This window comes from Chlamydotis macqueenii, chromosome 18 (genome assembly GCF_036417535.1).
Source record: "Chlamydotis macqueenii isolate bChlMac1 chromosome 18, bChlMac1.mat, whole genome shotgun sequence".
NCBI lineage: Eukaryota > Metazoa > Chordata > Aves > Otidiformes > Otididae > Chlamydotis > Chlamydotis macqueenii.
The window spans coordinates 12478529-12493969 of NC_141573.1; the positions used below are offsets into that span (position 1 = coordinate 12478529).

General features: G+C 44.2%; 1 protein-coding gene across 2 annotated transcripts; it reads right to left on the reverse strand.

Moving 5' to 3' along the window:
* Window positions 1–1898: 1898 nt before the first annotated feature.
* Window positions 1899–13452, reverse strand: LOC147598515 (uncharacterized). 2 transcript variants are annotated; one of them, XM_086762391.1, is made up of 6 exons: window positions 13223–13452; window positions 8103–8268; window positions 7167–7484; window positions 5642–5797; window positions 4290–4412; window positions 1899–2880 (listed from the first exon to the last, which is right to left on the reverse strand). In XM_086762391.1, exons 1-6 carry the CDS (start codon window positions 13238–13240, stop codon window positions 2816–2818), a joined length of 846 nt encoding a protein of 281 aa, XP_086618517.1. In that variant the 5' UTR covers window positions 13241–13452; the 3' UTR covers window positions 1899–2815. The 2 variants fall into 2 exon arrangements, with proteins under 2 accessions (XP_086618517.1, XP_086618518.1); XM_086762392.1 differs by having other exon boundaries at window positions 1899–3046; window positions 13223–13450.
* Window positions 13453–15441: the final 1989 nt, after the last annotated feature.

Genomic DNA, 15441 nt, shown 5'->3' on the forward strand with positions numbered 1-15441 from the left:
TGATGAAAAACTCTTCTTGCAGGCACTGATCTCTGTGTGAATACACAGGGAGAGGGGGTGCTCCCAAAGAGTTTCCTCAATGCTTGAAAGCTTAGAAATTCCATCAATTATTGTAAAGAAAGTGGAGCTCAGGCAGGTTGTGAAATGAGCTTCCACTTAGCCCCCCAAAGGCTCGCTGCTGGATACAAAAGGAGATGCCAGGAGAGATCTCTTATTCCCTGCCTGTGCTTTTGCAATGTTTAAGAAGTGAATCATGACAACGCTACTGGATTATAAGCTTGGGAATTCTGTGATGGTTAAGGAGATGAACATACCAAATAACAATATGATCAACCCAGGGTCACCTAACAAATAGCCACTTTTTAAGTTGATGTTTTATTGTGATGAGTACAATAACACAAAATGAAAAAAAAAATCATTAAAATGAAATGAGAGCTCTCAAATTATGGCATCTGGTGATTCAGACTGCTTAGTATCTTTGGTCATTTTCTAGTTCATAAAGAAATATTTGCCTCTATTTGTATATTGCAAATAAACACAATCCAGTTGCTTAGATTAAATACTGTAGATTTCCAAAGCTATTTATTAGTTTTTCCTGAGATGTCAGCTGATTGGCATCTACCACCACAACATAACTCAGGAGGAGCAAAGTGAAGCTTTTATACCGAAAACACAGTGCCAGACATTGATTTGAACGCTATACACACAGATTTCTCCACACATATACATAGATACATTTGTTTTTCTCATTAAAAGACCACACTTGTGTGAACTGCCATGGCTTTCAGTTTTAAGACAGTATTTTTGTAGGTGTAGGAAAACAACGGGTACATCCCTGGGAGTCTCCAGGAGCACAGCATCCAGCTTGATTGCACAAACTGGAGCATGTGGCGCTTCCTCAAAGGCGCCCACAGCAGTGACTTCTAACAGAGAAAGAGAACCAAAAGCAACACCAGTGGGGTCAAAGAGCAAAAGGTCCATGCCCGATCCAAGTGCTCTGTTCCCAGGCTATAGCAGCAGACATTTTATTGCCTCAAAAATAGATGGCTTTTATCCCAAACAAACGTCTTCCTCTCTCCTTTCAAACAATGCTCTACTCTATTTAAAGCTTACAGACGTCCCGTTCTGGGAAAAAAAAAAAACAAACCAGGAACTGCAATTGTGCTAAGGCAGTGTAGGAAAAGGAAAAGTCTTTTTCCTTCTCCCCTAAATCCTTGCACAGTCTGGACTCTTTACAGGTAACCTTAGCTTTGGCTTAGTGAATAAACATATTACAACATTCATCATGATATAACAAAGTTCACAACGGGACCAGTCAAAATGAGATACTCAGTAAATACCTAAAAGCCTTTGAATCGCTGGGGATTGCCATCCCTTAACGAAGTTTTGACTGCATTCCACCACATTAAAATGGAAAAGACAAAATTCAACATATCAGCTGAGAGAAACAGCTGTCTTAGATCTCCATGAGTGTAAAGCCCTCACTGGGGAGGGGGAAGAAAAACAAAATAAAGAAAAAAAAATAATAATAATGCCATAACAGCACTAGTCTCCTATGCCAAACAAGAGCCAAATGTAAGCTCAGAGGCTTTTCTGTATTTCTAAAATAATTTAATAACATTTTTGGCTGTCTTTCATGATGGACTTTTCCCTTTAGATTTGATTGTAGCAAATTTCACAAGTCCCACAGCATCATACACCCTTTGATATTTCCTGCTGAAAGTTTCAGCTACATGTTTACAGGTAATTCAACCATACAAAAATGATTCAGCAAATATTCATCCCGTTTAATGGATCCACTTTTGCAATTGTGCTGCTGATGACTGATTTTTGCTCCAAAGCCTGATATTACTTTACATCTAATGCAAACTTTGGAGGATTTCTTCAAATCAAGTATGAATGATAAATCATTTGACGTGCCACCTGCAAACTATCAGCTGGGGATCCCTGAAGTGCTGCAGTCACAGACTGTTGACATGCAGGATACCCAAACCTGTCTTCAGATGCAGAAATGTTGCAGTCTTTTCCAGTAAGGAAACAGAGCAGGTACATTAATATGCTTTCCTGTCCACTGCAGTTACTGTGTCCCACACTAAGATTGCCAGTTTTATGACCTAGTTTGTCAGGGAGATTGATATAATACCTCTGTTCATCCTGGGAAGTGGCGCAATGCCATTTCGAAGGGAGCTGGATAGAGCCCTCTCGTCCACCCTTGCACAGCAGCAAGCACGCAGAGGAGATGCCCTCAACCCACAGATGGATGCAGAATCAAATGTCTGCTCAAAAGGCCAAACCCCTCTAACTTAACAAAGCACTCACCCATACAAAGTGCTTTTCTGGATCTAGAGACCACCTGGGAGTTTAAAAAAAAAAGAACTATGGCTGTGCTATTGCATTACAAAATGGAAGACATGCAGAGAGCATCTGCCTCAGGGTTCAGCACATCCTTCCTGAGCACACATACTGTTCTCTGAAGAGTTTCAGATGAACTGATAGTTTTAATCATGAAAACTGTTGAAAGAATTCAGCCAGTTTAAACCTGTGCTGCTGAGCCAGCCCCACATCTTGCAATGACTGCTGTCCTCAGCGAAGAACCAGGAGAGGATGGGAGATCCACGGAGCTTCTCATGTTGCTCGTGAGCACCTGGAGCTGGATGACTGTGGCAATCACAGTCCTCAGTGAACACATGGATTTGGTGAAGGTACATCTGTGAAAACTACCACAAGGTCTCGTATAAAATGAGTGCTGTTTCTTCAGCTGAGCGCTGTGCATCATCGCTGAGGAATATGCCGCTGGCATAGAGGCCTGGTTTTCTCATTTATAGATTTTTTTTCCAAAGAGGTGTGAGGTTTTCCATGTCAGGAGCTCCTCTGGTTTTTCTAACAGTTGCAGAATTGAAAGAAAAATATCTGTGAGGCCACAAAAGGCACAGATTGCTTCAAATTAGAATTATAATCCAACTGCTTGTACTGAGGCTTGGAGATCTGGAGCGTGAAGTCCTCAGGGCAGCTATGATGTCCCATCTGCTACTGGACTACTCTTGCTCTGAAAGGTGAAAGGATTACAGCTTCACTGCCCATCCAGCTCATGGCGCCTTTGTGGAAACGCTGCCCTGGCTGCTGTGGCCCATCAGCCTTTGCTGTAGAGGGGCTCCAGGACAGACCCAAACCATCCCCGAGCAGTACACCACAGGGCAGGACCTCAGGAGAGCCACTGATGGGGATTTTTTTTACTTCTCACACCAATATATCTATGAATGTGTCTTAATTACACAGCTGCAGTGAGACTACTGTTGTGCTGTTTCTACTGAGTTTTGCAACCACTTGTGCAGCTCATTTTTCAGAGGCAGCTTTGTGTTTTATCTAACTGTAGGTGTTCAAACATCTCTGCTTGTTAACATGGGTCTCCTTCAGAGTTACCAGAGAGAAACTGGCAGCTTCGCATGGTAATTCATCTGTTTCATCTCAGAACCACTTTAAGGTGAGATGAATCATCTTCTCAAGACAGCTATTTCTCTCCATTCTAGAGAGTGTTTTGTCCACAAATCCCCACCACACATGGCAGGTGTGATACTCTGCCACGTGACAGCACAGTTCCACTCAAAGTTCTATATTCTGTTGTAGTACAACTATTTCTGAAGTTAAGAGGTGGCTTAATATTATCAGACTTTAAGAACACTGCACCGGGCTGTCAAGGAGGAGGGAATTGCAGAGAGCGATACCAAGGAAGCGATATTTCCAGAAGATTTTATATACATGGCTCCCTATTTATTCCATAAGTCTATCCCAGCCCTTTCCATGTATATTAGTTTGCAAAACAAACTTCCTCCTTGGATGTATTTAGGAAAATATTCTTTCTTAAATTAAAACTTGCTTTTTAGTGGGCAGAGCTGTGAGTGGGGACCATCCACCTCTGCGGCGGTTGTTCAGCAGTCTCCTGGGCTGGGATATGTCTCTGCAGTCTTACAGCCTGGACTATTCCAAGGAACTGGATCCCACTGAGTGTGGGATTGCACAGTACTTGGCTGTACCACTGTAGCAGCGAGGAAATTTATTCTGTGCTTATTTTTCATAATAAAAAATAAAAAGCTGACTAGGGACAATGCCATGGCACGAAATGCAGAGGTGGAGTTCATATGAGCTGTTAGCCCAGCCTATTACTTAGCCACCTCACAAACCGCATTATGGAAATGAGATCCAGAAACAAAACCCTGTACGCTTTTTCGACTACCAGCACAGCCTGTAAGGCATGTTACCCATAGGAAATATAACGTTTTGTCAGACCGTACCTTGACCATTTTGTTTCCGTCGAACATAATACATGGTCAGCACTACTACACAGACCACCAACATCAGTAGTGGGATCAGGAAGCCAAGGCTGCTCTTTTTGCTGATCAAAAATTGAGGATTATCTGCAGAGTAGAAAATTAAAGAGTCCAAGTGAATCAAACAGGTGTGCCAAGAAATAAACCCGCCTCACAAGCACCAGCTAGGAAGAATTGTGCCTTGTGCTTCTGCAATGTACCCTGCAAAAGCTGATAATGAGAGAGGGAACTGATGAACGAGAGAGTAGCCTCTGGTTTAGGATATCTTGATGAAGATACCTGTAACCAAAAAAATGACTATCAGTGTTTGAAGCTAATCCTGGACTCTCCACCACAACAGATTCCTTTGAATATCTATCTCATCTGAAATAACCACAACAAGAGGCGAGAGACCTTTTATCCTGAAAATGGAAGACTGTCAATAGTTCTAGAAAGTCTTCTAGTGACCTTACTATTTTTAGCCAGTTTTTCTGCTAGAACTAGACATGCAGTAAGCAGAAAATAAAAGCTGGAAGAATGTTTTTGAGAGCAGGATCATGGTGTCTGAATAGTGTACATTTCAGAAACAAGGATCTGGTAAGGACAAGACATTCCGATAGGTAATATATCCTTAATGAAGGGTTCAAAGGCCACTAAGGAAATCCACTTTGACCATTTTTTAAATACCTCAATGCACAGGAATTTAAACATACAAAGATCTAGAAAGGTTATTTTGATACTGGTCCAATTTGGAAGAGAAATAATAGAATCGTCTAGCACAAATTCAAAAATTACCGAAGAAAAATCTCAAAAAGTCCCAAACAACACAGCAAAAAGTGAAGAGCCATACCCCTACTGAGGACTCTCCCAGAAAAGGATAAATAGCCCTTACTTGACTCAAGCAAAGACAGTCTTGTTTGTCCACAACCTAAGGAAGATGACAGGGATGTCTACAGTGAAAAAAAAAGTGGATATAAAAATAACTGTGTGTGACAAACACTCCTCTTAGACTGGAGGTAAAGTCTCATTTATAATGTACTGGGAAGTGGAATTCTTGGAGACTTGTTGCCCACCCATTACGTACTGCCTTCTCTCAGCATCCCCGTGTCTACAGCTATATAGCTACAGTTATGGAACCTGTACCTATATATTTCCAGGACTTGGCACTTGCGCTGGCTAGGGGAAAGTCTGAGCTTGGCTGGCTACAGCATGTGTGGGTCCAAGGTATGAAGGTACAGTACATGCACCCCCCTCCATATAAAATTCTGTTCACATCTGGGCTGCATGGGTAAAACTCTCTCAAAGCAAAGGGCAAGCAAACACACAAAGAGATTAACCTGGATTTCCCTCCTCAGTGATGTCGGCCGTTGATTTTCCAGTTTTCTCATCTGGCATTTTAGTGTAGCACTTCAGGGGGAGTTTGGTCACTGAGAGGTTTATCTCTGCTGCACAGCAAGTATTCGTGATGTTACCCCTCACATTTTCTGAGGAAGCTGAAAGATAAAAGTTTTATTAATAAATGTGTCATTTATAAGATCTTCAGTCAATGGTTAAAGGGGTTAATATGTTAAAAAAGTAGATCCTTCATGTACCAAAAAAAAAAATTGAGATTGCCAGAGTCATATTTAATTCACCAACTGTTCAAATCAACCAGTCATCATTTAGATTTTCTTCTCACTAAAGCTGATGAACTGTTCTATGAACCAGTAATGGAAATCTTCACATTTGAAGAAGGTAAAACAAGTTTTCATGCGTAATTAAGAACACCAAAACATTTGTAAAAAGCTTATTACCTTTTTGCATTTAAATGCTATTCAAATAATAATTATGACAACATTTTGCACCTTCCATTTACCCACATGAACCAAAGACGAGGAACAAGCAAGACCAGCAGCTGTATAAATCTCAGAGACCCCAGTGTGCATCTCCCGCCTAGTCTGGATGCTGCTGTGCCATTATATAACTTATTCCTCTTCTAAGAAGTGGGAAATGTAAACGCCATTATTTTGAAAACTCCTTCCTACCTACACATCCCACACTCAGCACATCCACCTGTTGCCGTCTCAAGGGTAACCCCTCCAGACATCTATGTCTACAGCTATTTCCAGTTTTCACTATGGACATTTCGGTGTCGTTCAGGCTTTACACAGTGGTAACAGCATGTAGATATTTTGCAGCGGTAAGCATAAATTCAGGAGAGAAATGGTTTACAGTGGTCAGAAATTAAATACACAAGAAATTGTTAGGCTGAACAAAAGCATATGTAGGTTGAGGATTTTTTCTTGTTTTCTTTTGTCAGCAACAAGATTAGAAATGCTGCTCTAAGTCTAACAAGAGGGGTGATGAAAGCTGCTCTCAGAGAATCATCCACAGCCAGGAGGGCAAAGCCAAATATATATTCAGTTGGATGTTAGCTGGTGAAATGTCATTGACTTGGATGGAGTTGAACTAAGTTACACCACTGCAACTTGATCCATCATGAAGATTTGCCCTCTTGGAGCCACTTGCTACATGTACTGACAGGCATTTTTCCCTCTGAGTTTGACAGTATTATGAGAAAGCTGGAAGGCTTTCCTGGTTATTTACTGAATTGTAGAGAAGAGCAGCACAGAATGGCTCTTCAGGATCAGAATAACAAATTTATCTGAATCTCTACTAGGGTAGTTTTAAGTAGTGTTTGACTTAACAGAATTTAATTTATTTTTGTGAACGACTTAATAACACTTATTCACAAAATAAACTCATTTTGACAAGTTAATTTACTCTTTAACCTCACTGTCTGCCCAAATATACAACAGTTCAGTTGCATAACCAGAAACACGTTTTCCATACACTGATGGCCAGGCTCCCAGTAGAGCATACCTCCAGAATTCACGATGCCACATGATTCTCCTATTCCCGTGGCTTTCTCCCAGACGATGCCATAAATTCCTTCAGGAAAAGTATTTTCTTGATGAAGGCACATAATGATGTGCGTTTCATTGTTCGCCAACTGAATTATTTTACTTGAAAGTATCACCTTCTCCTCTTGTATTTCAAGAATTTTTTCAAAGCCTGTGTAACTGGATGATTCACATATGTTGCTCTTACAGCCTTTACAGTGGTAGACGGACACATTTATTTTGCCAAAGGAAGAGCCTTGTGTTCCCTCAGCAGGGTAGCCACTAGGCAGGGCAATATCTAAATGAGAAAACAAAGAAAAATTATTTTCTACCAGTTCTCTCCCCAGACTTTTAGTGTTAGAGAATGGGATGAGTTTTGGTGGTGAGCCATCCATTCTTATTTTCTTTCCTTCCAAAACTCCTTGGCACAATCCTATCAGGTATATCTCCAGCAGACACCCAAACCCCAGGACAAATGAAGTTAACAGCTGAGCTGCCAGACTACATGCAGCTGGACGCAGTGTCCCAGGTCACCGCCACTGATTCAGTCCAGCATTCCTGCGGGCAACAGCTTTACAGCCAAGCCAAAACACACCAGCAGCCTGGCCGGAGCATGCTAGGGCTGAGAGCTGACAAAGGGGGTTTACTCTTTCCGACTGCTCTGGTAAAGAGCCAGTCGTTTGAAGGGGACTTGCCCCATCTGGCTTCAGACAGATCCAAAAAGTCACCCCTCCCAGGTTCAGCAATTGTAACAGGTCAAATGAACCAACCTTTGCCTTCTTAATTTCTTTTCTCACCTTAGTAGTTTTGTGGTCTTAGTTTTAACTGGACACAACTGAGCTTTCTAATATCAGTTTCAAAGTTTTTAGCTACTGACATGCAGTGAAAAGCAATGAGATCAAATGAGAAGACTCACTTGGATGGGGAGCTGCAACAGTCAGAAGCAGGACACATAACTGCTTGAAGTGGGGAGAGTCCATCGGGCTGCCCCGGGCGCTCAGCTCCAGCAGTGTTGGATGCTCTCTCCTCGAACCTCCACGATCCCAGGACAGGCTCACCAGGCTCCTCCCTCCCTCATCTCCCTGTTTGCACACAACATGCAGCATTCAGCATACATTATCTCTTTCTTATTATCTTTCTCCAGTCAAAAAGAAAACAACTTCCAAGCCAAGTGCTACAAAGCTGCTTCTAGCCAAGATAGCTGGAATACAGGCGAAGAAACATTCATACTGCTCAGCTGCTACTGCACTCTGAGATGGCTTTTCACATGCCAGACTCTCACTCCTTTCCATCTCTGGGCAATCACAGCAGCAGAAGACGCATGGTCTTTCTGCAGGGAAAGGGAAATCCCTCCTCAGGCTGTTGGGCAGGAGGCTCCATGCCCAGGTCCTCCAGAATCCTCAAAGCAGTGGCCCTGCACACATCACTCTGCAGTACATGCAACAAATAACATCTTGACTCACTGTCACGTCCAAAACACACAAAAAAATAGACAAGGAAGATGTTTTGAGCTGAATGAGTGTTTTGCTTGACCAAAGATGAAATATTTGCTGTCAAATTGAATTATCTTTTTAATTTAGAAGACTTGATGGAAAACATCTGCTCAAATTAAACAAACAAACAAAAAAAAATTAGTATTTCTTTTCAAAAAATGCCTTAGGTTTAGTCAGAAATTCAGCTTCAATCATTTCAATGAAACTGTCATGAATTTGTGAAATATGTTTTAGTTTCACTTTCCAAAGGAGAAAAAAAAAAATCTGGAAAATTCACCTAACTTTTCTCACTAGTCTAGCTCTGGAAAACACAGACTGCTTTGGCCTTCAGAGCTTTTCCTTCAGAGCTTTCATTAAAACAACTTTTTTTTTTTGGTATGTCACTATCTGAGAAGTGCCTTGAGGAAGTTTCCAAATGCATTAACTCTTCAGCGGAAGTTCACAATTACACGGCTCTCATGATCCGTGCTAGTCTAGAGCTGCTGAGAGTCCCAGTCCGATTCCCAGAAATAGATGAGACAAGAGGAACACAACTCGCCAAGGGAGCCCGTTCCAGCTGCTGACAGGAGGCAATCTTTGAGACCATCTGCAAAATTTCGTGTGGAATAAAATTTGAGGCCCCTCCACAGTGGCCCAAATTCTCAACACCCCACGCAGGGCCCAAGCCCAGTAGATACCGGATGGAGCAGAGGTCCTGGAGCTGCTCCATGTGCACCCACAAAGGTGTGATCCCTCCACTCCCACTTCACACCACACAAGGGACCAATTCTTCCATTTTATGCACAGTGCTCCTTCTCACCTATACCATCTTGCAAGAATTTCTTCATGCCTCACCAAGTATAACACCACTCAGAGCATCAAATGAGCACACCATCTTTTCTTATCCTCTTTCCATACATCTAAAAATAGTTCCTATATTTTTTATTTTGGGTGCGTGGGTTTTTTTCAAAAACAGATCAATCAGGACTATTTCACACATCACTTTACCCTGTTAGCAAAGCACCAGCTAACAATGTCTTTCCTCCACTCCTCTCCAGGTGAGCAGAGTGCCAAGGGACTGCCGTCAGCCTTAGAATCACAGAATTATTTAGGCTAGAAGAGACCCTTAAAATCAAGTCCAACCCTTAACCTAACACTGCCACTAAACTATGTCTCTAAGTGCCACATCTACATGTCTTTTAAATACCTCCAGAGTATTATCATAGAATGGTTTGGGTGGGAAGGGAGCATTAAAGCCCACCCAGTCCAACCCCCTGCCAGGAGCAGGGACATCTCCAACCACATCAGGTTGCTCAGAGCCCCGGCCAACCTGGCCTGGAATGTTTCCAGGGATGGGGCATCCACCACCTCTCTGGGCAACCTGGGACAGTGCTCCACCACCCTCAGAGTAAAAAATTTCTTCCTTATGTCCAGTCTGAATCTGCCTCCCTCTATTTTAAACCCATGTCCTGTCACACCAGGCCCTGCTGAAGAGTTTCTCCCCATCTTTCCTGCACCCCCCTTTAGGCACTGGGAGCCGCTCTCAGGTCTCCCCGGAGCCTCCTCTTCTCCAGGCTGAACAGCCCCAGCTCTCCCAGCCTGGCCTCACAGCAGAGCTGCTCCAGCCCTCTCAGCATCTGCGTGGCCTCCTCTGGACCCTCTCCAACAGCTCCACGTCCTCCTGATGTTGGGGGCTCCAGAGCTGGACGCAGCGCTGCAGGTGGGGTCTCACCAGAGCGGAGCAGAGGGGGAGAATCCCCTCCCTCGACTGCTGGCCACGCTTCTCTTGATGCAGCCCAGGATGCCGTTGGCTTTCTGGGCACAAGGGCGCATTGCTGGCTCATGTTGAGCTTCTCGTCCACCAGCACCACCAAGTCCCTCTTCTCAGGGCTGCTCTCGATCCATTCTCTGCCCAGCCTGGATTTCTGCCTGTATATACACCTCCTTGTCCTCCGCAGAGTGTGTTCAGCAGCATGATGTAGTCCTCACAGACCAGCTGCAGCACATCTGGCAGTTATTTGCCCAGAGGTTAAGGACAATAACTGTTTGGGTTTTTTTTTTCCCCAGTAGTTTTCAGCCTGAGTGACTGTCCTCATTCATTCTGACTTCTCTTCTCTTTTGTAGTCTTCTTGCCTCATCTCATTCTACTCAAAGGACATCTCCCTTCCTCTTCTCTCTGGTGACATTCCTTCCCACTGTGTGAGGGATTTCAGTGCTGGTCCGTGTAGGGCCACAGTGGGAAATTACAAGCTGCACACAGCTGTGAGAACGTGACCTTGGAGAGGGGGCCAGGAGGGCTGTTATTGAGTAGGATGTTGCTGCTATCTGGGAACCGCTGTTAGCCAGCGGGACACGTACTTGGCAGCCTTGCTGCATGCGCTGGCCCCGCGTGGACCGACACCGGGTCAGTACTCTGCCACTGAATCTGCTGAGGGGATAAACAGAGGCGGCTCGGAGCGGAGGGAGAGAGAAAGAACCCAGCGCTCACTCTACGAACAACAGGGGAGGCCCTGAAGGTGCTGCGCCTGCCTCCCTTCTCTGCTCTGACCCCGCTGATCATCATCCTCCTGCTCGGCAGTGTCTCCAGCTTAGTTGGGGTGGTGAGACTCTCACAAAGGGAAAACAATACGCTGGTAACTGCTTGTGCTAGGAGCTGTAACTGCTTATGCAAGGCTATAACAGAGCAATAAATACTGTTGTGCTTTCAAATATCATATGCTGGGTGAAGTTTGTGCATAGGAATCCTACGAACCAGTTACACCCACTCCCCACCTTCTCTTAATTTTGAAGAGCCAGAACACGTCCACCAGATCTCTGCCCCCATCCACTGGGTCTTACAATCCTCTTTTTTGGCAGGTTTCCGAGAGCTGTCTTGGCCACCTGCCATCATACTTCAACAATAAAACACTTACATCAAAAATGAAACATGCTCTTTGAATAGAAAAATATTTTTTCATCAGGTTTTTTTGCCTGCTTGCCTTTCTTTTCAAGGCAATACAAACCTCCACTTTTCAGAGCTACAGAAGTTGTCCACACAGCTGTAACAAAGCAAAGTCAGGCCCTTAGAGAGGACCAGCTGCAAGTAGAAGATGAGTAAAGTAGCAACCAAGAGGATCTGGAGCTCCTTCACAAAGCACCAATCATTCACACCCAGCTAAAGAGCCTTTCCCCAGGTCAGACCTGACCCAACAAACAAGCCAACCTGAGATCACTGGCAGGAGGAAGTGGATTTACCCAGAAATGGAAAGTTGTAGAGCCCTAACAAGGGCTTTTGGTTTTGTTTTTGAAAGGAACTGTTTGAGTAAAAATCACAACCTGAAACTCTCCTGCTTTTCCTTCTCCCATAACGTCATAGCAATCACAACACAATAAACAACTCCAGTGTTCACCAAGACAAGAACATAAGGCAGTCATGAACACAACAGCATCATTTCCACCAGAGGAGAGGTCCTCTCTCAAAGTGAAAAGCCAACGAGCTGGAATATTCTGGTTAGACACCTGCTTTTTCCTCCTCCAGCACACTTAAACCAGCTGCCTCCCTTTCCAGTGCACATCCTCAGGCTCAGGGACCCCCTGCTCCAGCACAGCTCAGCTGAGGCTGCCACTGCAGTGGGGACCCCCATGGGGACAAGTGCAGAGCGGCGGCAGGGAGGTCACCCAATGTCCCAGCCAGAGAGCAGGGCTGCTGCCTTGGGATTTAGACGTGCTTCCCTCTGAAGAAAATACTGTTGGAGGAAGTAAAGAGGCACCAAAACAAAAACCAAAGAACTTCAGAAGATCCTACAGATTTTTATTTTCTACTCTAAGTTCTTTGCTGGAAAAGGAGTAGAATTTATGTGAGAGCTAATTTTTGGTTTACTTTCAGTAATGGTTTCACCTTGGTCTGCTGAATATCACTCAACAAGCTTTTGCAATTTAAAATAAATAAATGAAGTCATGGGAGATGATAAAGCAGAGCAGTAGCCACAGAGAAAATAACACACAATCAGCTCCAGCATGGGTGACAACTTCTCATTGCGAAGGAAGAGAGCTGCCAAGATTTCCACCACAACCCTCCTGGCAAATGATCCTTTATTTGCAAATACAACAGGATGGCAATTTTGGAAAAGGAGATATTAGCAAAAGATGCTAAGGAGCTATGGGGGGGGGGGGGTAATTAGATGTGGAAAAAATTATTTGGGAATTACGTGAAGATGAAAACGTTGTAAAAAGATTTATTCTGTTGCTTCTGTGGTCACTCACACTTTTCTATAAGTGCACCGCGCAATGAAGCTGCGGGGTTTTTGCATTCACACGAGCAAGGTGAAAGCTGCGCAGAACGGCATGCGAGTTTGCAGTCAGGGCTGTAAAAGGTGACGGTGTTTATTTGGCAAGATCACGCGCACAAGTAACACACATTCTTCCTTACAGAGAAAATGTGAAATGTGCTACTCATTTCCCTTCTGCCGCAGGCTTTCTTAGCGCCCGATTCGAAACATCTACTTAAAAAGAGGAAACTGCAACAATTTGTAAGAGAAAAGACTGGCTGTAAGACAGGACACCTTAACGAATACAGCGCCAGTACCTCAAAAGCTGTTTGCATCCGAGGAAGCCTCCGTGCCCCTTCCCTTCTCCGTGCGCCCCAGCAGCCTTCCCAGCTCCCCGTTCATTCAGCGCCTCTTCGAGCCCTGCACAGGCGATGGAGGAGCCAGACAGATCCCAGAGAAAGACAAACACTGGCTTCTCCCTTCTTTAAAAAGCAACTGGATTTTCACTTTCACTTCTCATGGAGCACAGAGCACATAACACAAACAAGGTAATTCCGCACTGCTGCACATGAGTCCACAGCTGGAAAGCTGTGGGGGGAAAAAAAATTAAAAAAAAAAAAAATCACACAGGGATCAGTGCTGCAAGCTACTCTGCCAAACACATGTGCTTCAGCAGCACTTCTGCTGTCTGACTGACTTTGTGCCCACCACGTAACCCGGCACGAGCAGCCAGGGCCAGACGGCGAAGAGCCTGCACAGCCCTCCGTACAAAGAAACCCAATTCCCAGACTTTGCTACCCGGGTAAAACAACGCTCGTTGACCTTCACAGAGCACTTTGAGATTGACACTACAGGTATTCATTTTTCAATGGGGCACTTCTACATTTGCCCTTTAATAGAGAAAGTGTTATTTATTAGCTCTGACCACGGCATGAAGGCTTCAAGGACCTGTTCTGCAGTACTTTACACACCTGGGGTCTGCTGTGCTTCAGTTTCTCTCATCTGCAGGGACTCAGAGGGCTGGTGGGAGGCTCCTTCAAACAGTGCCTTCCTTATTTCCCTTACCTTGTACCCTTCCTACAGGTAGGGCCCACGACAGGCTCCGAGGATCACCTCCAGCACGTGTATAAGACTTCTAGAGCTCTGGAGGAGAAGCTGAATATTGACATCAGCCAGTCAAGCTGTGTACGCATCACTTTTCCGGAATGAAACACAAGGTGATGCAGCCACTCTCTCAGTAGATCCCAGAACTGTAATTTTTTCATTACATTTTTTCGTGTGACACCCTGGCTCTCAGCACTGGTTTAACAGCTATTTCACAGTGAGCTTGTGTTAAAAACAAATGTTTGTGGCATTCACAAATAGTCCAGACTGCCAAATTCACACATACTAAAAGAAAACAGGATTTAAAAAAAAAAAGCCACTATCTGTGGCTAGCCACAGCCATTTCTTGCCTGTCCTTCTATTTACAGGGGGGAGTTTTGCAATGCTGGAAGACATCTGTAGGCTCAGCAGGGAGCACCCTATTCCAAGTAAATATGAGGGTGAGGAGCGGGAACATTCCTTATCCCTACGCTGTCTGCTTGGAGGCTGCAGCTGGAAGTAGATGCTCCAGTGATCAGGCTCAGGGAAAAGCAAAGGAAGGTCCCAGCTGATGGGGCTCAGCACGGACACAATGCAAGAGCATCCTCAAAGCTGCGTTATCATGGCAGCTGCAAGATTTCCCTTTCTGTGTTCCCCTTCACCTACCTGCTCTCCAATCCCAGGAGAAGAACCTTGCCCAGACTTCCTCTCATCTGATTCATTTTCATAGTTTTTCCTTCATCAGGGATGCATCTACCTGAGCTCTCACATTTTGTGTCTGCACAGGCTCGATTCGGGTTTTCCAGAAGGCCTTTCCCTTTCTGACACGACAAGCATTTACCCCAAGCCCATTCATGATGCTTTTTACACTACTTGCTAAGGTGCTTGGCAAATTATGTTCTTCTTCCTCAGACATTTTAAAGACAGGAGAAAAGTGTAGGATTTTTTTAGGGGGAAAAAAATAGGATTTCAGTATTCAAATTGCTCCGAGGTGGATGGCTAAATATGTCACTGAATGTGCAACAGACTTATTCAAAAGCTGTGAACAGATCAGTAAATAAGATTTGCTGTTTATTGGAAAAGTGGAAAGACACTGACTCCAGTATAATCCCTATGCCACCAAAGTCTTTCCAAAGTGAAATAAGGAGAAACATGACAATGTCCTCCACAGTTAACTCCAGGAAGGGATACAGTTGTCTTACCCTTGTAGGCGTCAAACAATTTTCTATTCAAGCTTACATTCAGTCTGCTGAGGACTGTATCATAGAGAGGAGAAAAGGAGGTAAGAGGATGATACACTCTGCCCGAAGGCTGTCCATCCAGCATCTTTAAATCATGCAATCCCAGTCAGCAAACCAAAGTACTCCAATGCAACGTACAGACCTCAGAAGCTTTATCCATAACAACATTGAAACAAGCATTTTGAGAACTAACTGACCATAAAGCAAGAGGT